Source organism: Malus sylvestris, chromosome 3, assembly GCF_916048215.2.
Source record: "Malus sylvestris chromosome 3, drMalSylv7.2, whole genome shotgun sequence".
Taxonomy (NCBI): Eukaryota; Viridiplantae; Streptophyta; class Magnoliopsida; order Rosales; family Rosaceae; genus Malus; species Malus sylvestris.
In genome coordinates, this window is record NC_062262.1 from 36,450,752 (window position 1) to 36,475,658 (window position 24,907).

General features: G+C 37.6%; 3 protein-coding genes and 1 pseudogene across 4 annotated transcripts; 2 read left to right on the forward strand and 2 right to left on the reverse strand.

The window, feature by feature from the left end:
* Positions 1-692: 692 nt before the first annotated feature.
* On the forward strand, positions 693-13,292 carry LOC126615131 (uncharacterized). Its single transcript, XM_050282883.1, has 26 exons — positions 693-996; positions 1,185-1,268; positions 3,034-3,400; positions 3,956-4,110; positions 4,806-5,045; positions 5,539-5,648; positions 5,813-5,890; positions 5,972-6,078; positions 6,160-6,254; positions 6,327-6,457; positions 6,588-6,691; positions 7,454-7,531; positions 7,652-7,730; positions 7,851-8,019; positions 8,245-8,315; positions 8,511-8,591; positions 8,695-8,765; positions 9,045-9,141; positions 9,246-9,305; positions 9,449-9,503; positions 9,597-9,991; positions 10,076-10,827; positions 10,918-11,698; positions 11,802-12,380; positions 12,527-12,585; positions 12,742-13,292. Exons 3-26 carry the CDS (start codon positions 3,048-3,050, stop codon positions 12,932-12,934), a joined length of 4,893 nt encoding a protein of 1,630 aa, XP_050138840.1. The 5' UTR covers positions 693-996; positions 1,185-1,268; positions 3,034-3,047; the 3' UTR covers positions 12,935-13,292.
* A 1,185-nt stretch (positions 13,293-14,477) lies between these two features.
* On the forward strand, positions 14,478-16,278 carry LOC126615137 (ribosomal RNA small subunit methyltransferase-like). The gene is made up of 2 exons (XM_050282890.1): positions 14,478-14,928; positions 15,297-16,278. Exons 1-2 carry the CDS (start codon positions 14,620-14,622, stop codon positions 16,023-16,025), a joined length of 1,038 nt encoding a protein of 345 aa, XP_050138847.1. The 5' UTR covers positions 14,478-14,619; the 3' UTR covers positions 16,026-16,278.
* A 566-nt stretch (positions 16,279-16,844) lies between these two features.
* On the reverse strand, positions 16,845-18,385 carry LOC126615145 (uncharacterized). Of its 2 annotated transcripts, none has more exons than XM_050282901.1 (2): positions 18,246-18,385; positions 16,845-17,356 (listed from the first exon to the last, which is right to left on the reverse strand). In XM_050282901.1, the coding sequence occupies exon 2, from the start codon at positions 17,350-17,352 to the stop codon at positions 17,074-17,076; it is 279 nt and encodes a 92-aa protein (XP_050138858.1). In that variant the 5' UTR covers positions 17,353-17,356; positions 18,246-18,385; the 3' UTR covers positions 16,845-17,073. The 2 variants fall into 2 exon arrangements, with proteins under 2 accessions (XP_050138858.1, XP_050138857.1); XM_050282900.1 differs by lacking the exon at positions 18,246-18,385 and adding an exon at positions 17,600-17,757.
* An 86-nt stretch (positions 18,386-18,471) lies between these two features.
* Positions 18,472-22,205, reverse strand: LOC126617242 (histidine kinase CKI1-like; annotated as a pseudogene).
* Positions 22,206-24,907: the final 2,702 nt, after the last annotated feature.

Genomic DNA, 24,907 nt, shown 5'->3' on the forward strand with positions numbered 1-24,907 from the left:
TGACTGGTCCGCGGGAAAACTGGAAAACTCGCCAGAAACTAAGTAAACTTTAAACGTTCATAACTTCTTCAATACTCAATGAAATCGAGTGATTCAAAAACAAAAAACATACTTCTCGACGAGAAGAAGAGAATTTCATCTTTCTTGACTTCTAACTCTCTATGGTTTGGTTGGAAAACTGCTCGAAAGTGGCTAACTCGAAAATGGGTAGCCATTTTCGAGCCATTGTCCGACCAAACCACAGGGAGTTAGCCTTCGAAAAAGGTACCATTCTCTTCGTCTCATTATAAAGTATGATTTTCGTTTTTGAATCACTCGATTTCGTTGAGTATTGAAGAAATTATGAACGTTTAAAGTTTACTAGTTTCCGACAAGTTTTCCATCCCGCGAACCAATCATCTTTCAGGCTATCTTCATTTTGATATATTATGGGTTGAATTTGGTTAAGAAACGATTGAGTTACAAAATTTTGAAAATTGCCCAAAAAGTTTCTCAGAAACCATTTCTATTGATCATGCAAATATTAGAAACTATTTTGTATAATAACTCAAAGAAATAAAAACAGAAAAGTACTTTTTCCCGAGAGAGAAAATAAAAAATAAAAAATAAAAAAATTGAGCGCGCACATACCGAATCGCTTTTTCTCTACATAGAAAAGTAAAAATAAAAACAAATAAGGAAACTAAATTAACGCATTTAATTCATTAATTAATCGAGGCAGATTTCGGAGAATTAATAGGATTCGTCCTCCATGAATGAGCAGAGCAGAGCATCCCTGAATCCTCTACGACAATCACCGAAATCCATACAAACTAGAAACTCGACTAAACCCCGTACGGTTAAGATTTAGAATTATAACTTGAAAATCGGAAGGCGGTCGTCGGACGATCGGACGTGGGACAGCAACCTCTTCTCCTGCCTCGGAAACCTAAAACCCAGTTTCAGGTTTTTCCTGTGTCAGCAAGTCAGCAACTGCACTTTCTGATTTCCTTTAAGGTAATTAAGCTCCTCCTCGGATGTGATTAAGCTTTAGTTTACCCGTTATGGAACTGTAATTAAGCACTAATGATTTATTAGATAATCCAAAACACATGATTTTCAGGCGCTTGTCGCTCCGAACCAAAATGTTGCGAGATTGATGCACATGTGACTCAAGTTTTGGAATTTTAATGTTTGTGTTTCAGGTTTCCGTTAAATGGGTTCGGCAGCCTCTTCAGTTGCAGTCAACTTCTCTGCCCCTCTTTTACTTTGTTGAACCAAATTCAGAGGTTTCTACAATGCACACGTTTATTCATATGGTTTTCTACTTATGCTGTTTCAACTTAATGCCTAATGATTAGTACGAATAATGATAATACGCTGTGAGCTCATGAACACAAAATCTTGATGCAGCGTGCATTTCTCAATTTGTTTGGCTGGTTTCCGTTTACGTGCTGTCTCTTCTACTTCTTTTCAATTACATATTTAAATGAACGAGTCCCATTTACTGATTGATTAACGGAGGGCATGAGAATTGAATAGAGAACGATCTCCAGTTATGGAAGCTAATGAAGTCATCCGTTATATGTTTGTTTGTTTGTTTGTTCGTATATGTTAGCTAATGGAAGCTAATGAAGTCATCCGTTATATGAAGCACCCACCTTTAGCTGTTTTTGTTTTTACGGAGTTAATTTCACGAAAAGTCAAAAAAGAAAGAAAAAGGATGGTCCTGCAGTTAAAACTTCGTATAATTGGAAGAGTTATAGCGGTGCATCCATCTTTGGCTATTTAGTAGAGAACCGCATAATTTAGAGAAAGTTGCACGGAAACTGCTAATGAATTGTTGAATGCATTATTATATCTTAACAATTTTGGGTTGGCAGTTCAAGCCTTTTCTTTTCTTGCACTTTTTGTCTCTATCCAGGTCTAACTTGTTTGAGCTCATCCAAGTTATAGCAGCAGGCTGGCTTGAGAACAGTTGGGTTTGAGTCGTTTGACTCAATAGCCTTTTTACCAATTCAGGCTTAGATTGTGCAGGCATGTCATGGTTTCTAACTCACCTAAAATGTTGCTTGAACTTTTAGAAAAGTAATGACTCATATTCGTAGCTGCTTAGCAGTCAAAATGAATAAAAGGGAAAACCAATGCATGAGAGTCCTCTCATTCTGGGGCCTGGGGACGGTTATGTCTAGCATATACATAGCCTTACCCCTTTTGTAGAGAGGTTATTTCCCTTTCGAACCCTATATTTGGTTCATAATGGAGCAACCTTATCATTAACGCCAAACCTTTTTGCCTTGCTATAGGAAGAAAATAAAAGGGTTTCCGCTTCCCCATTAAGGGTTAGCTTGGTTTGCAATAAGTTGAGTGAAAGGGACAAAAATTGCACTCCACGCTGGCATTTCCTTTTTGAGGACATTAAAGTTGCTCTAGTTTCCAACAGCTTTTGGGCCTAGTGGCACATCCTCCCCTTGGGAACAACGGTGAAGGTCAGTTCAATAGCTGGTGGTCTACTAAGTAATTTACTAAGAAAACAAAAAGAAATTCCTCTAGGTGTTATATGGCTTCTGTAGGCTACTTATATATCATTCACCACACATGATGTTTTGTATAGTACAAAACGTACAACTTAAGTAGTATGGAAATGTTATGGAGTAAATTTGTAGCATTTATTCGTAATAACTACCTTTGTTCAGATCTGGGTAATTGCTCTGTCAGGCTCTCTGTATTTTCTTGCCCCTGGTAATAAATTTGTTCCCATTAGTGTGTTTCAATATTCAGTCACATTGACCAGCAGTGTTAATTAATTTTATGGATATATAGTGTGTGCTTCATTTCGTTCCACACTGACTAGGTATTATACTTTCACCGTTCAAAAATTTTGCTGATATTTTAAGCAGATATCATTTGATCATATACCTTGGTTGGGAAAGTTTTTCTGGGGTGCTAGCTTTCTGTTCGTTTTTGTGGAATATATTTAGAATCTTTCAGATAGTCCGCAGATGCCATTCATATTCATCAACTTTGTTTAATGGTTGGTTTTTAATGTTTCAGGTTGTACTCAAGTAATGGATCCTCGGAAGTGTACTTTGTCTGGTGGTGCAACTTCTTTTGCTATGGCACCTCCAAGCATTTTGAATAGGTTAAATGAGAAGGCTCAGTTTGGGAAAGAAGAGAGGGATACAGGTCATGTTGTCGAGGCTGGAGTCGATATAGACATTAGAGAGGTTTATTTTTTGATTATGCATTTTCTGTCTCTTGGGCCATGCCAGAGGACTTTCGAACAGTTTGGGAATGATCTTCTGGAACATCAGCTTCTACCTAGAAGGTTTCATGCTTGGTTTTCAAGGAGCGGAATAGGAAGTGACAATAATGAGGATGCTACCTCTTTCCCATTGAGTTACAGCAACTTGGTTGAAAGGTACATATTTTCCTTAGTTTGTCCAACACTCATACGAAGAGCTCAATGCCAAGCATAGATTTTGTTCTTGTTAGAATTGGTGTTATGTAATGCGTCCAGTGTCCTCTTATTACAGAAGATATATGTTTTAAGTTTTAACAGTAGTCACTTAATAAATGTGTAATACATGTAGCAAAACACACACCCAAGCCTCACATTACATGCCGACATCCCTTGTCTGGTATTGGTGCCCTAACCCTAAGCTTTGGTCCTCAATCCATGTCCAGTCGAACAGACAATTGGCATCTGATACGTAAAAGAGGAAATGTACTGGGTCGTGTTAGAATATGAAATAGTTGCTTAAACTTTTGGCAGTAGTGGTAAACAAACAAGTTCTATGGTATCTGAACAGAAGAACTGAGCATTAACCTGAATTCTACATGTTGGAAAAAATGATCAGGGTGCACCGGTTTTCTTATTGCATTCCTTTGTTTTCTTTCTATACTGTATAGGTTGGCCTAGTCATTTTATTTCCTATGCTGGGTTTTTAGTGATTAGCTTCTGTATGATGTATAGGTATCCTCATATAGAGAGAGATCACTTGGTAAAGCTTCTAAGGCAACTGCTACTGAGTATAGCCACTCCTTTACATGGCAAGGTTGGAAGAAGTACTCTGAATGCAGCTGATGTCCCTACATTACTGGGAACTGATTCCTTCTCGCTTCTGGATAGTATGTGATATTTTACGTTTCATATTTTATATATCTCTGATTCTCGATTGGTTTTTTTTCTGCATGTGGATAGATTGGAAAAAGTGTACTTGGAATTAAACCATTTCTTTATTGAAATCTTCTGCATTACTAATAAATTACTTGAAAAGATGAGTAATGCATAATTATGGCGGTATGATTGTTTAGAGGATGAAATCTCTGCTATACAAATCTTTGGTCAGTTGTAAATTGTCTTGATTTACAGTGGTAAATATCCTTCCTCACGATGTCCTTTTAAGAAATATTAGCATTCAACTACTCTGCTGTAGATAAATATGACAACTTCGATAGAGATTTCTGCCGTACCTTTTCTTTGACTGCCTGGGACATAACAGTTATTTAACATGTTATGTTTGTGTAACACCTATAAGACCCCTCTTAACCGACTGCATCTTTGAAAGTTCTGTCTTTCCTGCTCAAAGGAATGTGTATCATACCTAATACTATGCTGCTTGGTAATCCTATGCATGTAACTGCTTAGGTTTGGCTCAAATACTTTTTTGGGTCTTTTACCACAGTAGAACCCTCACTTAGATAAATTTGTAGGCTGCTTCAAGACTTTTTCTTTTTCACTACCATGTATCTTTTCAGTTTCCAGACATTAGGTTTCTTCATATGTTACTTATTTCTGCAATTTTTATTTCCTTTTTTTGCAGGTGATAGGAATAAGGAAAATGAGAGAGTTAAGCCCCTGCCAGCTCACCTGCGTTGGCCTTACATGCAGGCTGATCAAATTCATGGCCTTAGTTTAAGGGAAATTGGAGGAGGTTTTGCAAAGCATCATCGAGCTCCATCCATTCGCTCTGCATGTTATGCGATTGCTAAACCATCAACTATGGTGCAGAAGATGAACAACAAAAAGAAGCTACGGGGGCACCGTAATGCTGTCTACTGTGGTATGGCTCACTTCTTAACTAGAATTGAATTAAACAATTTATTTTCTGGGGGCATCATAATGCTGTCTGCTGTGCTATGGCTCACTTCTTAACTAGAATTGGATGAAACAATTATTTTCTGGGAGTTTGATTTCTTAAGGGTATGCTAAATTAATGTTTGTTTCCATGGAAGTCAACATTGTATGGGATAAGGATAAATAATAATAAATACAGATAATATAGACACTATCCAAGCATTTTCCTTTTTGTATTTGTAGGGAGTTTTAAGCCAATGGAATATAAAGTCAAAACTGATGTACTTGTAGTTCTAAATTGTTCTCATTTTTGTCTTAAAAATTAAAATATACATTTTCTGGTTCCATCTACTGATAATATCTCCATGTGTTCCATAATACATAATTACATTTACATGTTGCACTTTGTATATGAATTTGGGAATTTGTATTACTATGAACTTTTTGCAAAAAATATGACCAATACTTTTATCATGTAGCCATTTTTGATCGGTCCGGGAGATATGTTATCACGGGTGCAGATGATCGGCTTGTGAAGATATGGTCAATGGAAACTGCACTTTGCTTGGCTAGCTGTCGTGGACATGAAGTGAGTTAAGATTGTTGACTTAATAATCTACAAACTCTTTCTTTCTCTCACCCTCTATCCCCCAAACACCCCCCCTCTCCTCCTCCCTCCCTCCCTCCCTGTTTGGGGGCTTCATTTGTTATACTGTATTATATGATCTACTTTTCTTTTTCTATGAATCAAAGGGAGACATTACTGACTTGGCTGTAAGTTCGAACAATGCTTTGGTGGCATCTGCTTCAAATGACTTTTCCATTCGAGTTGTATGTATACCCTACCATTTAACATGTCAGTTTGGCTTCTTTTCTTATGTATCAGCCAGTGAATAGTTATTTTACATGCAGTGGCGTTTGCCAGATGGATTTCCAATTTCAGTTCTTCAGGGGCATACTGGGGCTGTGACTGCTATTGCTTTTAGTCCCAGGCTTAGTGCTGTTTACCAACTTCTATCGTAAGTTCAATTCTTGGAGTTATTGCTCTTTGAGATTTTTCCCCTTTCCCTGGTTGTATCCTGAGTTAATGACATTTGTAGGTCATCAGATGATGGGACTTGTCGAATCTGGGATGCTAGGTCCTCCCAATGCCCGCTGCGAATATACATGCCAAAACCTTCAGAGACTTCAACTGGTTAGATAATGCTTCTGACACTGTTGCCTTACTTGGGTGATGGGACTTACATCAAGTGATGTTTACTTGCAGGGAAGAGCAATGCTATTACAATCACTGGATCCTCCTCGAGCAATGGTCCACAGAGCCATCAAATACTTTGTTGTGCTTACAATGCCAATGGGACTGTTTTTGTCACTGGTAGCTCTGACACTTTTGCAAGGGTATGTTTAACCATGGAATTTTTACATTAGTTCATATGATTAGTGCACAGCTGCCTTTTGATTTGCTTGCATTGGTTGACTTTTGTCACATGTGAAGTTGGATATTTTACCAAAACCAAACTACTTGCAGGTCTGGAATGCTTTAAAATCTAATACTGATAACTCAGAACAACCAATACATGAGATGGATGTACTGGCGGGCCATGAGAATGACGTGAATTATGTCCAATTCAGGTTTGTTGTCCCAATGTCTTAAAAATAAATGGGGGTAAGGCTAGCCGACATTCACCTCTCCCAGACCCTGCGTAAAGCGGGAGCCTTGTGCACTGGGTACGATGCTGGAGAAAGATGAAATTATGCCATTTTGCCAACATCTTGGTTTAGTTTTTTATAAAATATTTGCTGCATTGTTTCTCTGAAAGTGTTGAAATTTCCAGAAATTGGCTGAAATTTGGTCAATTTTAAATCAGTTTTCTCAGTTTTTCCAATGTCCCAGTGTATTACAAATCCAAAGCTCACCGCATGTGGAACTAGAACACATAAAAAGAGCACCAAACTTTACCAAATTGGTAATTTTAAGGAGAATGGTAAGTTTGGCTGAATAAGCTCACCTCTATACGTGAGATGTTTTGATAGATGGAACGGAGGTTCCTAATAGAGGCACTGTGTGACCTATGAGCTGTCACTTGGTTCTGTGGCAATGTGGCAATATTTGCTCACAGCCACCGGCTTTGGGTGGCAGTGTCTGACAGTGCACACTATATTTGCTTAAACCACATAGACCTACATTGCTCCTAAACTCCACATAGATAATTGAGTAAATAAATGTCTTGTGAAGTCTCATTTGAAATTTCTTGTTTTCTTTTGTTCCATCGTTTCTTTTGTTTCTCTCAGGTTCTTTCTGACAACAGATTTTTGTTTATTGTTGTTATTAGAAATTTTTCTTCTCATTTTTTTCAAACTTTTTCATGTAATCTTTTCTGCTTTCCTATGCAGTGGTTGTGTCATTCCTTCAAAGTCTTCATTTTCTGACTCGGTCAAGGAGGAGACTAATGGGAAGTTCAAAAATTCCTGGTATATGTCTGAAATGATTTTTCTTTGATATTTTCTGCATTGTGCTTATGCTGTCTTGTGTAGCATCTGTACGATATTCCTTTTTTGTTGAATGTGCTAAGACAGTCTTTGAATTCTCAGGTTTTGTCACAACAACATAGTTACCTGCTCTCGTGATGGCAGTGCCATTATATGGGTTCCAAGATCACATAAATTCCATGTGAGCTGCTTTGAATGAGTATTTTTATTTACATTTTTGTGGAGTCTAATTTGATGTGAATGAGTACAAGACAACTGATTTCTAGGTCATTTTTTAAAAATAATTCTCTCTTCACTTTAGGGAAAAGTTGGACGTTGGACACGTGCATATCATCTAAAAGTTCCACCTCCCCCACTGCCTCCTCAGCCTCCTCGAGGAGGCCCACGTCAAAGATTTCTTCCCACCCCTCGTGGTGTTAACATGATTGTGTGGAGCCTGGATAACCGCTTTGTGCTTGCAGCTATCATGGGTAGAGTACTTACCATGATTTATACATAAATAATGCCACTTTTTTAGGAAGCACCTAATTCCAACTACCATATGCTCTGGCTTGGGATACCGCATCCATCAAGTTACAGACTGTCATGTCTTTTTTCATTTTTGTAATATTTATTATATTTTATTTAATCCCGCTTCAAGTACTAGGGTATACAAACCTCGATTTTGCTCTTTAATAAGTGTAATGATTATGCAGATTGCAGAATTTGTGTTTGGAATGCTGTTGATGGTAGCTTAGTACATTCTTTAACTGGTCACACTGCATCGGTAAGTAGGGTCTGATATCATAACAAATCGAGATGTTGATGATCGTAATGCTTATAATCTCTTGATTCAGATACACCATCTAGGTTTTTTCTTTATCCAATTCTTTATCTCTGCACCAAGAAATAGCTTTTCAATTGGATTTGATTTTTTTCAATCTATTGATCTGTTGGTACTTGTATGTTAAACTCTTGGCAGTCTTATGTTTTGGATGTTCATCCCTTCAATCCTCGAATTGCTATGAGTGCTGGGTATGATGGGCAAACAATAGTTTGGGATGTGAGTTTCAGCTTAATCCCCTAACTTTGTTAAGTTCTCTTTTCTGTTGCATTGCGCTCCTAATGCTGATTGTTTCATAAGTTGTTTCTTTTTGTGTTTCTAGATATGGGAGGGCGTGCCTATTAAGATATATGAACTTGGACACGTAAAGTTGGTTGATGGGAAGTTTTCGGCGTAAGTGAGCTGTACAATAGCTAATTATGTTGAATTTTGTTTTCTCATTTTATAGTTATTACTCTTTGTGGAGGTTTACTTTTGTAAGGAGACATAAGCTAATTGCCTTGATGCTACCTCATAGCTCTTCAATATCTCACCCCTCTCTTCTTCCCGTTTTCAGCAAGATGGATTTATGTTTACTACCATCATTTTTGTTTCATGTATATTGTATTAATTACACTAAAATGCTTAACCTTTTTCTGCTAATATTGGAGACATTTTCTCTTTGTTACATAGGGATGGTACATCAATAGTACTTTCAGACGATGTTGGCCAAATATATTTAATAAACACAGGTGAAGGTGAGTCTCAAAAAGATGCTGAATATGATCAGGTATTGTAAGAATTTGTTTTGTAGGTTTGTCCTTTCCTCTATTTGATTCCAAGTTGAAGTTATGAATTTCCTCTATGATGGCTGTTTGTGTGATTCTTCTACAGTTCTTCCTTGGGGATTATCGCCCCCTTGCACGGGATGAGTTTGGATATCTTATTGATCAGGTTAAATCTTCTCACTACGCTCTTGTCATTACTAAATTGTTCTGTAGTGAATTTATTCCATGTCTGCAGTTAGCATCAACTTGCACATTAAGAAATTGAATCGATATATCTTTTCATTTTGGAACATATTATCCATGTTACAGGAGACACAACTTTCCACTTACCGGAGGAATCTTCAAGATCCTCTATGTGATTCAAGTATTTTTCTGGCTCCTACTGGGTGGATTCTTAATTTATTTTTAGTTTTCACAGTATTTTCTCATAATCATATAAATTTATTGGAAATGATAGGTATGATACCATACCCCGAACCTTATCAGAGTACATACCAGCAACGAAGACTTGGTGCTCTGGGCATGGAATGGCGTCCATCATCCATGAAATTTTCTGTTGGTGTGGATATCAATACAGGCCAAGAATATATGATGCCTCCTTTGCCAGATTTGGAGAGAATGATCGAACCACTACCAGATTTTATTGATGCCATGTTATGGGAACCAGAAAATGAGGTTGTAAGTGAAGATACTGATTCGGAGTATAATGTTACTGATGAAAATTCCAGTGAAGGGGAGAAAGGAAATATTAGCACCAGTTCTTCTAGTGATCCAGACTGCAGCGAAGAAGACAGTGAAGCTGGATGCAGTCATAAGGATGGCCTTCGTCGATCAAGGAGAAAAAGACCAAGGGTAAAAATGCTCTCTCTATCTTTAGATTCTATACCAGTTTTTGTTTTGTTCGCCCTACATCGATTGAATTTTAATGATCTTTAGGTTGAGTCTTCTGAGAGGCGTGTCAAGAAAAGGAGAGTGGGTGAGCATGATCGCATTATATCTGGGATTAAAAGAACTAAAAATTCAAAAGGTGGCCAGAAAGTTTCAAAGAGGAAGTCTTCTAAAGCAAAGACATTGAGACCCCAGCGAGTAGCAGCACGCAATGCTCGAACTGTGTTTTCTCAGAACCCTGGAACATCTACAGAAGGAGAAGATGATTGGGAAGATGATTCATCTAATAGTGAGTCTCTTCAGCAAGAATTCCACACTCAAAGTGATGATGGGGACTTCCAGATAATGCAACAAAACCATACTAAAGAAGAACCATCTCGACATGGGTTTATCAATATAGCGAAGCCACATGTAGTTTGTTCGTCTCAGTCAAACGTCAGAAGCATGCCGAAATTGGTTTTTAAGATTAAGAAGCAAGAGGCTCCAAGGGATGTAAAACTCAAAGATAATAATCAGGCTGATTTGGTGTCTCCATCTTCTAGATATCAAGATATCACTCCAGATAACAGGATTATTAACAGCTCTGTGGATCCAGATTCCTCTTCGGTGGATGTGGTTGACCTAAAGTTTTCAAGAAATCTCATAGCCAATGATTTGACAGATACTGGGGAAACTGTAAAGACAGAGAATTCTTTGGAAGCATCCACAAGTTACCAGGATAGCAGAGTCAGATTGGAAGCAGCTACTGGGTCGCTTGCTAGTTTTAATGTCCATATAGAAGAGATGAATAATGTCCATCGGTATGTTACTCCTGAGAATAATTGTGAACAATTTTGTAATCATTCAAAAATTAAGGGAAAGGAAAATTATGAAGGTGTCTTGCCTTGCAGGGATGAGGAACATACTGGAACACGTGCATTTGAGGATCTGGATGGTCTCAAAAGTAGAGAGCTTTCTCATACTGAAGAGGCCCTTGTATCTTCATCATTTGATTCCCCCGCTTTGGGCGAGCACAAACAAAAAGGAATTGAGGGTTCTCCGGAGATAGAGGAGTTTGCTAGAAGAAAGCACTCTGGTGATTATGCTTCTCTTAAATTTCCTGCACAAAACTCCACAAGTTCTAGAGATTTAATCCCCAACGATTCTTCAAGCATGGATCCAAATTCAAATTTTGGGGTACGGAAAGTGGGTGGAGGTGCTGGCAGATCAACTTCTTTGAAGTTTGTTTGCAAGCACAGGACTAATTCAGAAGGTTCTGGTGGTAATGTCAAAGAATATGCAACAAATATCAACGACCATCATGATTCAGGAATGGATCTCCCCGCTGCTGCAACCAATGCTATACGCGGAACAAGAACCTTTAAGATCAAAGCAACTTCACGGAAGGTGGACTCTGTGAGCTGTAGCCCTAAGTTGAGATGGGGCCATCAAACATTGGGGACATCAAAGGATGCAGAAGACTCCTGTGCTAAATTGTGTGACCAGATTCATCAAAGACCAAAGTCTACGAGAAGTCATCAGGGTTCATGTAATGACTATGGCCAAAGTTCTTCAACCCGAAGCATGTTAGTTAACCCCGCTGGAAAGTTGCCATGGTTGATGTTGTCAAAACATGAGGATGGTTACCGTTATATTCCTCAGCTAGGTGATGAAGTTGTATACCTGAGACAGGTGATTTCTAATATCCATGATTCATGGTTTCTGGTCCTTTGGTTGTTACTTATGCTTTAGAATTTACTGTTTGATAATTAATATTTGGGCTTGTGATTGTTAGGGCCATCAAGAGTATCTAAAACTAGTCAAGAATTCAGAGGAGGGTCCTTGGGGTCCTTGGGAATCAATTAAGGAAAACATCAAAGTTGCGGAAATTTGCAAGGTTGAAAGCCTCGATTATGCTTCACTGCCTGGTTCGGGGGAGAGTTGCTGTAAAATCAAACTTAGATTTGTAGACCCTTCTTCTGCTATCCTTGGTAAAGCATTGAAGTTGACTTTGCCTGAAATTGATTTTAATGATTTCATTGTTGAGAAAACGTGGTATGATGCTTCTATTGGAAGAAACTGGACCACTGGGGAGGAATGCGCAGTTTGGTGGAGGGATTCAATTTCAGATGAAGGTGGGACTTGGTGGGTAGGTCGAATTGTTCGGTGCCAGGCCAAGTCACATGAGTTTCCCGATAGCCCTTGGTTAAGATATGAGGTTCGGTATGAGAATGATGATGAAACCCATTTGCATTGTCCTTGGGAATTGCGTGGACCGTCCATAGTAGATGATCCATCCTCATGCGAACAGCCCCATATTGATTCTGAAAGCAAAGAGAAGCTTCTGTGTATTTTTTCTAACTTACAACAGAAGGTTTGTGCAAATACTTCGTGTACCTGTCTTGTTAGTTTGTGGGATTTAGAATTCAAAGCTCCAATTATCATTAGGAAAGACTTAATCATTCTGAAACTGTTTTCTATCATCAAGGATATTAATTAATTATGCTGTGAATGATGCAGGACTTGCAAACAATCCAACAATTGAATCAAGCTGTTCAGAAGGCGGATTTCTGCAACAGGTAGAGAAACACTATTATATGGTTTAACCATTTCAGTTCTGATAAAGTAGAAAGAATGTGCGGAAGGTCGCAACATATATGCTTGCCTATCATCGATCTTGGCTGAAACTAAGATTTGAGAAAATAATGATGTCTTGGTTTGTGGATATTTTGCAGCTTTCCTGTGCAATTGTTCCCTGAACTAATCCAGTCGAGGTTAGAGAACGACTATTATAGAAGCTTGGAAGCTGTGAAGCATGATATAATGGTTATGATGTCAAATGCCCAGCATTACTTCAAGAGAAATGAATTGCAAGCCCGGATTAAGCACATCTCGAAAAGGTTTAAGAAGAAACTGTCAAAGTTGTAGAGGTTTTGAGTAGAGAAGATCTAACCGTCTTCCTTGCTCCCGTATACAGCTCTCTCTCTCTCTCTCTCTCTCTCTCTCTCTTCAATTTTGTATTTCCCGGCTTTAGGGCCGGTTGTTTCATTTTGAGGTAAAGCAGTCCTTCCGAAAGGATAGTGAAAACCACAGGCCGAAGGAGATAATTTGTTGTATAAACTCCTTCAAGATGACAAGTATGATTAGTCTCATATCGGCAAAATAGCATATCAGCTGTTTGGAGTTTTACTATTACAAGTTAGGACCACAGAAAAAATAGGAGAATTCTACACATACAAAATGTTCTGTCAAATAATGCCCCCATTTATATCATTTTTATTTTACACCTTCTGGCATGATAAATATTTTGATTAAAAATCTAAGTTCTTAGTATTTTCTAGATTGTATTTAAATTGATATGAATTAAACGAACTAGTACTTGGAGCTAATGGGAGGCGTGGCGCAAAATCGAGTGCAATGATAATGTAAGATTCATCAAGTCAACCCCACTTAGCTCAATAAGACTTTGTTATCATTGTTTGAATTAAACAAACTTCAATTTAATTATTTATTATAGATAATATTTATATAGAAATAAACCATAATGTATCCTTTGATATAATTATAAAATAAAAAATAAAAAACCATAATACATCTAAATATCCTCGTCTAAAACTAAAATTTCTGCAAAAATCTTAGGTCATCTTCAACCGAAGGAAGGCTAAATGGCTCCCTTTAGCCCTATAGCACTGCAATAAATTATAGTTTAGTGAATAGTGCTAGGTCATATTAAGAAATTATATTTTAATGAATAGTGTTAGGTCATATTTTATACCATCTCCAACCGAGGGAGCCAAATGGTCATAGGCCAAACATAGCCCTTTGACAAAAGACCATCTCCAGTCGACGGGACCAAAGGGTCATAGACCAAATATAATTTATTATTTTAATTAAATTAAACTATCATATTAAAATAAGGTTTTCAAATATATTTGAAGTGTCACTTATCGCCAAATGAATAAGCCTCCGGATTTTTTATCTTTATATAATCTCAATAATTTTTTTGATAAGATTTCGAGTAACACGTGTCGCTAACGTGAGTAACTCTCCATATTTCTTATCTTTATATAATCTCAATAATTTTTCGGATAGAATTTTGAGTGACATATGTCAAGATGTAATTAGTTGTGCAAATTTTAGATAAAATTATTATCTATATGACACTTCTTATCTTTAGCTTTCAATGTTGTAGGAATGGTGTAGGTATTTATAGGAAAAAAATTATAATTTTTTTTTTTAAATTCGTCCAAATTTTTTTTTCAAATTCCAACGGTAACCTAACGACATCATGACGTTAGCTAGTTGGCATTCAAATGGGCTGAGCTGGAGAGCTGAAAATAGCCAGCCCGCTAGCCTGATTTGGGGGTTTGGGCCCAATGAGGCCCATAAGCCTCGGCCTAGCCCTTGATTAGAAACGATTTTCGTGTCATTCCGAGTTATTTTTAACGCTATAACCCATTGGCGGAATCGGCCTTACCTCCCATTTTAAGCCCTAATCTGTGGCGCCACTGTCTTATTTTCCAACACTTTTCTCCCCTTCCAACTTCCACCCGCGAACAAAACCCTAAACCCTTCTCTGAAACTCTGTGACTAAAGCTTGTCAATTGGCATCGATGGCGGGAGGCAAAACGAAGAAAGAGAAGGCGAGGCCAGCCGGGCACACCCCCTACCAAGGAGGCATTTCGTTCCACAAGTCCAAGGGACAGCATATCCTCAAGAACCCCTTGCTCGTCGACTCTATCGTCCAGAAGTCTGGCATCAAATCCACCGATGTCATCCTCGAGATCGGTCCCGGTACTGGTAATCTCACCAAGAAGCTTCTAGAAGCTGGTAAGAGGGTCATCGCCGTCGAGATTGACGCTCGCATGGTCCTCGAGCTGCAGCGCCGCTTCCAGGGCACCCCTCACTCCAACCGCCTGCAGGTACCGCTTCTTCTCTTTGTTTTTTTTAATTTTTTTATTAAAGAAATTTCATTTACCGAGCATTTTTATTAAATTAGAAAATCCATTATTGGGTAATTTCAATTAGCGTTTCCATGACTATGAATCGATAATTAAGAAAGAAGTTCTCAAATTCTGTTCTGGTTGATTTTGTTAGGTGTGATGTGTTTTTGGGATTTGCATCAAGTTCTGTTCCGAAATGATAATTATATTTGCCAGAAGATTTTCTCAAGTACTGTTGTGCTTAATTTAAGAAATTATGTTGTATGATTATGCAAAAATATGTTTGATGTGTTTTGGGGATTCCGAATTGAATAAAGATAGGGGTTTGCTTGTGGTTCTGTACATAGGTGATTCAAGGAGATGTGCTGAAGACTGAGCTTCCCTATTTCGATATATGTGTGGCAAACATCCCTTATCAAATCTCATCTCCCTTGACCTTCAAGTTATTGAAGCATCAACCTGCTTTCCGATGTGCCATTATAATGTTTCAGAGGGAATTTGCGATGAGACTGGTCGCACAGCCCGGTGACAAGCTCTACTGTCGTCTTACCGTCAACACCCAACTCTTGTCCCGGGTATCTCACCTCCTCAAAGTCGGAAGGAACAATTTTCGCCCCCCGCCTAAGGTGGATTCCTCTGTCGTTCGAATCGAGCCCAGGAAACCGGCTTTACAAGTGAACCAAAGGGAGTGGGATGGCTTTTTGCGGATCTGTTTCAATAGGAAAAACAAAACCCTTGGCTCAATTTTTAGGCAGAAAAGTGTCATCAATCTGCTCGAGAAGAATTACAAGACCCTACAGGCGCTTAATCCTGCAACAGCCCAAGAAGAGGATACTAATGATGTGATGGAGTTTATGGATGAGGACATGGAGATGGATGATGATGGAGTCGATGATGGGATGGAGATGGAGGTGGAGGATGGTAATGCGGAAGGGGAGATATCCGAATTCAAGAAAAAGGTGCTGGATGTGTTGAAGAAGTCTGGTTTTGAAGGCGAAAGGTCCTCCAAGCTCAAATTACAGCAATTTTTAGACCTACTTTCCCAGTTCAACAAGGATGGTATACACTTCTCCTGATCTTAGGATTTCTTTCAAGATTATTATACATTTTACTCAACCCAATTTTGTTAGGTTGCATCAAAGTCTTTCTCTTGTTTTATTTAGTGTTTTCTTAGAGGGGATACGTGATGATTTAGCTTGAGATTATATGTCGGATGTCCGATGGTTCTCAAAGTTTCCTTTCCAATGTATGTGGATAATGCATCTTAAGTGAGAGAATGCAGACATGAGATTTCACTGTTTTTAATCGATTTTACGAATTACTACAAAATCCCGCACCATTTTGAATCGGTTGTATGTTTAGCATTGTAAGCCATAAGCTGTTTGCATTATTGGAATCATTGAGTAAGACTAGTGTATCTAATTGGATTCAATCGTCTACCACTGGGATGCATCTCCACAAGGAAAAAGATTGTAACGACAGACATTTGCATTCTTTGTATTGCTTGTTCAGCTTCCTTTTCAGAATTTCCGACCCAAACAAGTTGTTTGAACGGAAATGCAGATACATCTGGTCCACCTTCCATACGCTCATTTGACACGAAACTTCAAATTGTAACGAAAAGAAATAAAGATTAACCGTTTACGATACAAAGCTTTGTGAGCTTAACAAGTATGAATGACAAAGATCAGTCCATGTGCGCGTGTGCGACCAACACTAAGTTTTGGCAACGGAAAAAAATATAAAAAATATATAAAAAAAAGAGGAAAACTAACAAAAAGTTCAAAAAAAAAAACTCTAGTTTTAATGAAAAATGATAAATAAAGGTGTAGTGAGTGGTATCGAGGAAAGATAAAAATATGATTTTTGGTTAAAAGTGAACAGTACATGAAGTGTTTCGTTAAAACTCCCAAAAAAATAATTGCATGTACTGGTTTCAAAAGCTGATAGAGAAACCTATATGATACAACACAATGCATGCCAAAACATAACAACTTAAGTACTACAAAGGTAGCTAATGCTAGGTAATTCCAAACCTAGTTCAAAACAGTTTATCTAAGACATCAAAAGGAGCACCTCAATCACAAACAGTTTTAACGTTTTAAACCAGAAATACAGAGGTAATCAAGTAAACTTCGTCTTCTTTGACTTTACAGGAGGCTTTTCAAGGATTTCACCATCGTCTTCCGAAGAGTTTTCAACAATTTCATCAGGGACATCATTAGGAACATTGTGTCTGGTGATGAAGTCCTTCAATATTCTCATGCTTTCTTCTTTCACAGAAACCAGTTGCTCCGAAAGAATGCCCTTGTGCTCCTTGACAGAATATGTTTCTGAACCGAGCTGAAATTCCACCTTAATACAAGGCCTACAAGGGACTGCTTCTTGAATTTGAGCGTCCATGATACTGCAGAACGATTGATCCCAACAAGGAAACAATTAGCTTTAAAGTTTTAATCAATGACAGTAGAAAGGCATTGACATAACGAGTTCTCTTATGGTCCTATATCCAAAGTTTGTTTATAGATGGTTAATTGCTTCATCAAATATGATGGCCGTATTTTGAAAGAGACATGAAACATGCACGACAAAAAAGGTTCTGAAATCTTGTTGACAAACCAGATGACAAAAGGTCACTTATGGTTCTTACTATGCTTCAACTAGTAGCTGTAAACTGTTACAATTGCAGTCACCTCGCGCTACATGAATGAAGACAGACATCAATACGACAATAGGAGGATAAAATCAAACCGGAGAGAATGATTCTGCTTTGCACGATTACAACTTTACAAGTGCAGCATCTACAAACAATGAAAAGGTGAAAGACGGTATTAACATAGTGATTACTGACCCACCACCGAAATCCTTGTTTCGCGTACAAACCAATTCAAAAAACTTTCTTGTGTTCTTTTGGTGGGGATCCAAAGGAAAAACTAAACAAACTAAAATATTAACATGCTGATTACGGACTAATCGAATAGCGTTCCGTATCTTCCATTAGTCTGTATCCTATCCATATATCAAACTAATTTCCCTACTAAGGAGCAAAATCACACTCCAATTCTTGCCCTTTTCTCAGAGCTCACAACAATTGATTGCTCTGCTCTAACGAAATTCGTAAGACAGTTTCACTCCATGGATTTGGAAACTTTGACATTTGCAGTCGAATTCCAAATCCGTCAAAGTTTCCAAATCCGCGGGTATTCCACTGAATGCAATATGAGCTAATACACACACACACACACACAGAGTATGGCAGAGAGAGACTTTTTAATTTGAGATTCCAAGCTATTTACCTGAGAATAGGTCGACGACGACCGGAAGTCAAGTGTGAAGCTTTTCTCTCCCTGTGCGAGCCCTAATCGCAAAATTCCACCACTGACTCACTCGACTGCCACTAATTCCCCTTTCCCTTCACTTTTTCTAAATTATTTCATTTTACATAAATACCCTTATAGTTATTTATGTTGACGGAAAAATATCACTCACCCACAATCTTTTTTTATTTGAAAACTTTAACGAAAAGTTTTTTGTACTGTTTATTTTAACGAAAAATTACATTTTTACACTAAAAAATCAATCCTGGTACTATTCATTTTACCCTTTATTTTGTCCTTAAAAACAGTGAGCTCATATAACATCATATTCCTCTCTATACTTTATTAACGTCTCTCTTTCAATTTGTTTTATCATCAATGCATTTCGTTATTTCAAGCGATTGTTCCCTTTTAAACGGTTTGCTCAAATGATCGTCCATGACGGCCTCCATCCTCCGTCTTCTTTCCTCTCCCGATGCGTGACCAGTCAATGCAATGATCGGAATGTGAAGATTACAAGGCTCCTCCCCCCTCCTTATATGCCTTGTTGCTTCGTATCCATTCATTTTCGGCATCTGCCACCAACCAAAAAGCACATCAACTTTAAGTTTTGATCCAAAACAAGGGATGTGATATTCACACATCCCATTTTACTTCTCACACACCTTTTTAATTTTCAACCGTCGGATCAGATGAATTGAAGAAGATTAATGGACATAAATTATCAAGGGATATGTGAGAAGTAAAATGGGGTGTGTGGATAGCACACCCCCAAAAGAGAAGTGCGAAATCACTTCACCAAACGATTGGATTATTAAACCATTAATTATTGATCAACCATGAGGAGTGAAATAATTACCTCACAATCCATTAGTATATAATCGAATCCATGTTTTCCTTGATTAGCTAGAGCACCGCGAACGAGGACAACGACTTCTCTTCCATTTCCACAAAGCTCCACAGTTGCACCCAACCTTGTCAAATTAATATGAGCTAGCTTGCGGTTCAATTCAATGTCATCAGCAACCAAAATTTTCTTTCCAATCAAGGGCCTGTTCGGATCGCTGGCATGTTCTTGTGTTTGATCACTAGGAGGACCTGGAATTTGTGAGTTTCTTGATGTGGCGGAGCCAACACGAGACAGATATTGTTGAGTCAGCGTTGGTGAATTTGTTTTCTTGCGAGGTGTCTCATTACCTGAACAACCACCAGTATTACTATGGTCTTGCAATACTTCAACTTCATCGTCGGTTGAATGATTTAACTGATTATTATACGACCGATGATGATGTGATATTGAGGAACTAGCAAGAGCTCTGAACGCTTTTCCATCCTGGTGTGGAAGCTGCTGAAATGTGGCCCTTCTCTTGGGTAATGCACCTCCAAACTCTGGAAGAAGTCTTACCACTTCGTATAGACAGCTACCGTGAAGCGCCTTGTGTTTGATTACGTCATCTGGATCAAACATATCATGATCATTCAAGCCGATGCTATGACTTGCTAACCAAACAACCCTGCACCAATTACCATTCCTATAACTATTCTGGTGATGATCCATTTTGAATTCAGTCACAATCTTACATAGTTTTGAAAAGGGTGCAGCTGTGGCATCGATCACTACTAAGACAAAGCTCATTGCACCCCGAAGACTCATCTTCTTAAAGAGAGAAAGAGGCAGCATGTTATTGTTGCTGCTATTGTTTTTGGTTCCACTCCTGTCCATTGCGCTGATCAAAGGCACCTCCTTTACTCTGTTGGTAGATTTGCATGATGTGGATTTGCTCAAGCAATCTTGCAAACCCAACTCGGATATTCCTGAAGAGCTGTGATGACGAGAATGGTAGCCCCCCTTGTGTTTAGTTGCTTTCTCTAGAGTATGAGAAAGTTGCTCCCATTGTTTTGCCGTAAATACTTTTATCCCAAGGTTTTCCATGAACTTTTGTGAAATTCTGCGACACTCTTCATTCTTAATCAACAAGACGACAGAAGACCCTGATCGATCAACCTTAGGAGTACTAGATGGGGTTTGAATGTTCAAGCTGGGGCTTGGCGTGTGAATGCTCAATCCGGGAGTACTCGGAGTGTGAGTGGCTACTGTCCCCAAATCAGAAGTACTTGGGCCAAATCCCATATCAATGTCCACTTCTTTTGTGCTATCCTTGGAGACATTATCACGTACAATTAGCAGAACATTAAACCTAAAGCATGTCCCTCTTTCACCCATCTCCTTGTCCACAATTCCTATTTCTCCGTCCATCAAACGTACCTACATATAATGCAGCATTTCAAAAAATATCAACATGTATAAACTATAAAGACATGTTCCCCAGAAATCAAAATCGTAATAGGCACATTGTAGAGAAACACAATATTCTTCAAAAACTAAAGTACATTATTTGTTACTGAGCAATCTCCGCCGTTAAAAAACATCTTTAACCACGGTCCACCATGTAAGACATTAACCAAAGAAACCCTGTATTGAAACTATATATCATCATTGAAGAAAAACCTTTTACATACAGCACAGAGCAAACTAGCTAAAGTCGAAATTTCCACTTGAAAAATAAATATGATGAGATGAAAGGTTAGAGAAAATGAGTTTTGAGAGGAAAATAAGTATTAGTGGAAAAATATAAACATGAAATTAATGCAATGTTGATTGCTTACCAAAGACTGAACAATGCCAAGTCCTAAGCCAGTGCCTCCTTCTCCAAGAGCAGTTAACTTGGACATAGTTTTCAAACACTGATTTTTGCTTTTCCTTTGGAATTCCCATTCCTGTATCATCCACCTCAAATACAAATTCCAAAGCATTTGGATCATGCTTCATTCTTCCCATGTCGGCTTGGGCTTTGTTGTTCTTGTTAAACAAGTACAACAATTGTCTTGCAACACCATTGCTCTTGCGAGAAGCAGCTATTGAGTTCTTAAAACTGGGGTTTTCCACCCAAGCACGGACTGTGACATGTCCCTCCGAGGTAAACTTGACGGCGTTGCTCATTAAGTTGCATAATATCTGCTTTAGTCTTCCCATGTCACCTATCGCATGCGGAAACTTAATAAGAGAGCTATCATGAGGATCCAACACCACGTCTATGCCTTTTTTAAACCCACAGAATGATACAAATCAACTACATCTTCAACAAGTTGCGCCACATCGAATTCCTCTTCTTTAAGTTGCATTTTCCCCGCTTCTATCTTACTCGTATCCAGAATAGAGTTCAATATACCAAATAGGTCTTTAGCACAAGTTTCCATCTGCCTTAAATTGGTCTCCAACTCAGAACCCGAGGAAACTTCATCTTTAGATATGTCAATCAAACCTGTGATTTCGGCTAGAGCAGCATGAATGTCATGGCTTGCAGTAGCAAATGCAAGGCTTTTATTCATGCTCTTTCTCTCTGCTTGTTGGGTGGCCTCCATTTGCTTGATCAATGTGTTACACAGATGCATCTCTCATCTTCCCGAACTACGCATTACGAAAATATAACTGAAAAGGAAGAAGCCCATAATACCAATCACTACAATGAGGAGGATGAATGCCACTTTGCAGTCCTTGAGAACAAGGCTCATCATTGACCTAATGTGAGGGGAACCCGGTAGAACATTATAAACCTGAAACTCAAACAAAAAGGTTTACAAGTTTTAAATAATGTAGATATTTTATAAATAAATTAACGAATAAATGAGTTGTGAAGGTTATTTTAATTAAGCTCACCTGTAAACTATGCTCGATATGCTTGATGATGCTGATCAATAAGCAAGCAAGTACTAACACGCAAGTTGCCTGCATGGAGTTTTACTAGTTAGAATAATATTTGCAATAAAGTGCTAACAGTGAAATTAAGCTCGAAATTAATTTAGAATAATGAAAAGAAGAATTACCAGCAAGACAAAGAAAGCATGCCTCATGAACACTTTCAATGGGTTGAGTTTCATTGGGTCTTCGAATCGTGATTAGCCACAAACAACTTTACGTATCATCCAAGTTGCCATGAAAAAAAGGTCAAACGAAAGTAAAAAAACTACATTTTGACATACTTCACCAATCAAAGACATCAACAAAACAAAAACGAACTACATCTTATGTTCGAACATCAAGAATTGTGAGTCCAATAAAACAACATATATATAGGGTAGTATTTTTAACACACGTTTATGATTTAACTACAATACTTACATGTATCCAATATTTTTAATTTTTATGGCAGGATAGCCGCCGTTAACTAAATTCACACAATTTTCATATAGAAACAACATCACCAGTACGGCTTTTAGAGAACCACCGCGTCTTAACTGCCCAGCAGTCAAACAAGATCGGATGGAATCTAGCCTGACAAGTAGGCAATGGTTGCTTTGCTTCCTCGATCTATTCTATATGCTATGGTGCAACAGGCCAGCACGAAGCGATTCATCATACTCAAACATGAGCCAATCGTTCATTTCTTCCACCAAGAAAGGTTCATTCTAAATCACAAGAAAATTTTCTCTTTTTTTTTTCTTTTCATTCCGGTAGAGTGAGTAAAAGCGGACTCTCTTAAAAGGCATAACAAAATTGGAGAATTCTAAAAAAAATTAGAGAATAAAATCTCTCAACCATATTAAATAAAGAACATGTCTTTATTAATTTGTTGGTATGCTATTAAATAGACTCAAAAGTTTAAATCAAATTTCTCTCGTTAGTAACTATTGTTTCATGTTATAATTTGAATAACAATTGCGGTGCAGGAAATGCATATTTAAGAATATATCTGGCACACATTCAATACATTCATTTACCGCAAAAATTCAAATTGCAAAAATGAGAATTGGATTAACTGGTTAGTGTACGTTGAATATTTTAATAATTTAGTACGCACATACATAAAAAAAACGCAACTTTAATGAAAGAGCATTAACAAATATATAAAAGAAAAACGACTGATGATGATTTTCTAGGGCTTGATCAATGAGTACAAGAAGTTCTCGTATCATTGTTTGAGTTTCTTTGGTCTCTCATTGAGATTTTGCAAGACCTACGTATCTGAAATCTAACTTTGTCAAATCATCCTGTTCAATTTTATCCTCTTTTTTGTTAGTTTCTCAATCGTTCATTCCTTATTTTGCTTGAACTAGAGCAAATATGAAATCAATTACCATAATTTAAAAGATAACATACCTCATATATAGTATAGATCATGATATGTATTATCTAGTGCATTCATTGGTAAGTATATAATGCTACAGTACTAAATTCTTTGAAATCAAACTGCAGAAGGTCATCTAAAAATTTGAAAAAAAAAGCCACAAACAAACAAACAAACAATCCATCATAAGGGAGATGCTTTATTCATAAAACCAATGAATGAATTTTGTAAAATTAAAGAAAAGTTGTGAGAGACTTATGAACAAGAAGAAGAAAGAAGAAAGATGTGGGAGAAATGAATGACCTGTTGAAGAAGAAGAGGAGGAATATATATATATATACATATATATATATATATATATGTGAGCCGCATAAGGATGATGGGAATTTACGCCTCTTATTAGCTATTTTTATTTTGTCCGCTAAATTTGTAGTCTGCAGTCAGTTTTGTTCATCTTCTCGTTCGAGTTAGGGCAAAACAATGTTATGATGTCCTTATTACCTTCTGATATATTGATATCCGAGTACTCTTGCTTCTTTGATAGAGAATTTTGTATATAAATTCAATATCTTGAAGTAGATTTTGGATATTAAATACTCAAGGGCATCAGTCTTCAAAATTCCTTTTTGGCTTCTTGCATTCACCACGCCCAAAATTTTCCATCTAGGGTTCTTGCGGAATTGGGGATGTTACAGGTAGCACACAGAAATATTGGACTAGCAGTAAATCGAAAAACAGAAATGAAGCGCTTGTTAAAAAGATAATCTCTGTCGATCGACATATGGCATTAGGGCTGTGGGGACTAATGTTTTGGAACGAGCACGTAGGTTCCATGCAGAGTCCAGACCATAAAGCAGCTTAATTCCGTTGCCAGCTAGGAAATAATAAAATGACCAAGAGAAGAACTTGTTGATTAACTGAAAAACAAGCACATAGTTTTATGTATGGGTTTCTTCTTGCATTGGTAGTTAATGGCCCGCTGCAAGATTGGCTTAAAGGGAGCCAAAAAATCCTCATGACATAATCCTCATTAATTTGTTCTGAGGTTTAAGCCAATAATTCTTTTTATATGTTCCCTATTATGCATAATACTTTTTTTAAATAAATTATGTCCAATTAGATTAACTGTAACGAAAATACTCAAATCTAAGAGGGGTATATTCAATTGGGTTTTTGCGGGATTTTAATTCTTTTAATGAATCTAGGGGTATTCAATCAAGATTTTAAGTGATACTCTGAAATTCAATGTGTATTCAATCATGATTTTAAAATGATTTATTAAAATCCTTAGAAATTCGAATGTATTCAATTAGAATTTTAAAGAAGTTTATAACATTTCAGGTGTATTCAATTATAATTTTAAATAAGTTTAGAACATTCCAAGTGTATTCAATTAGAATTAGAATTTAAAGAAGAGTAAATTTTAGTTTTGGTCTCTTAACTTTAACTCAATTGGAGCAATGGTTCCTCAACTAAAAATTCATTACCATTGGTCCCTCGACTCATCAAAACGTG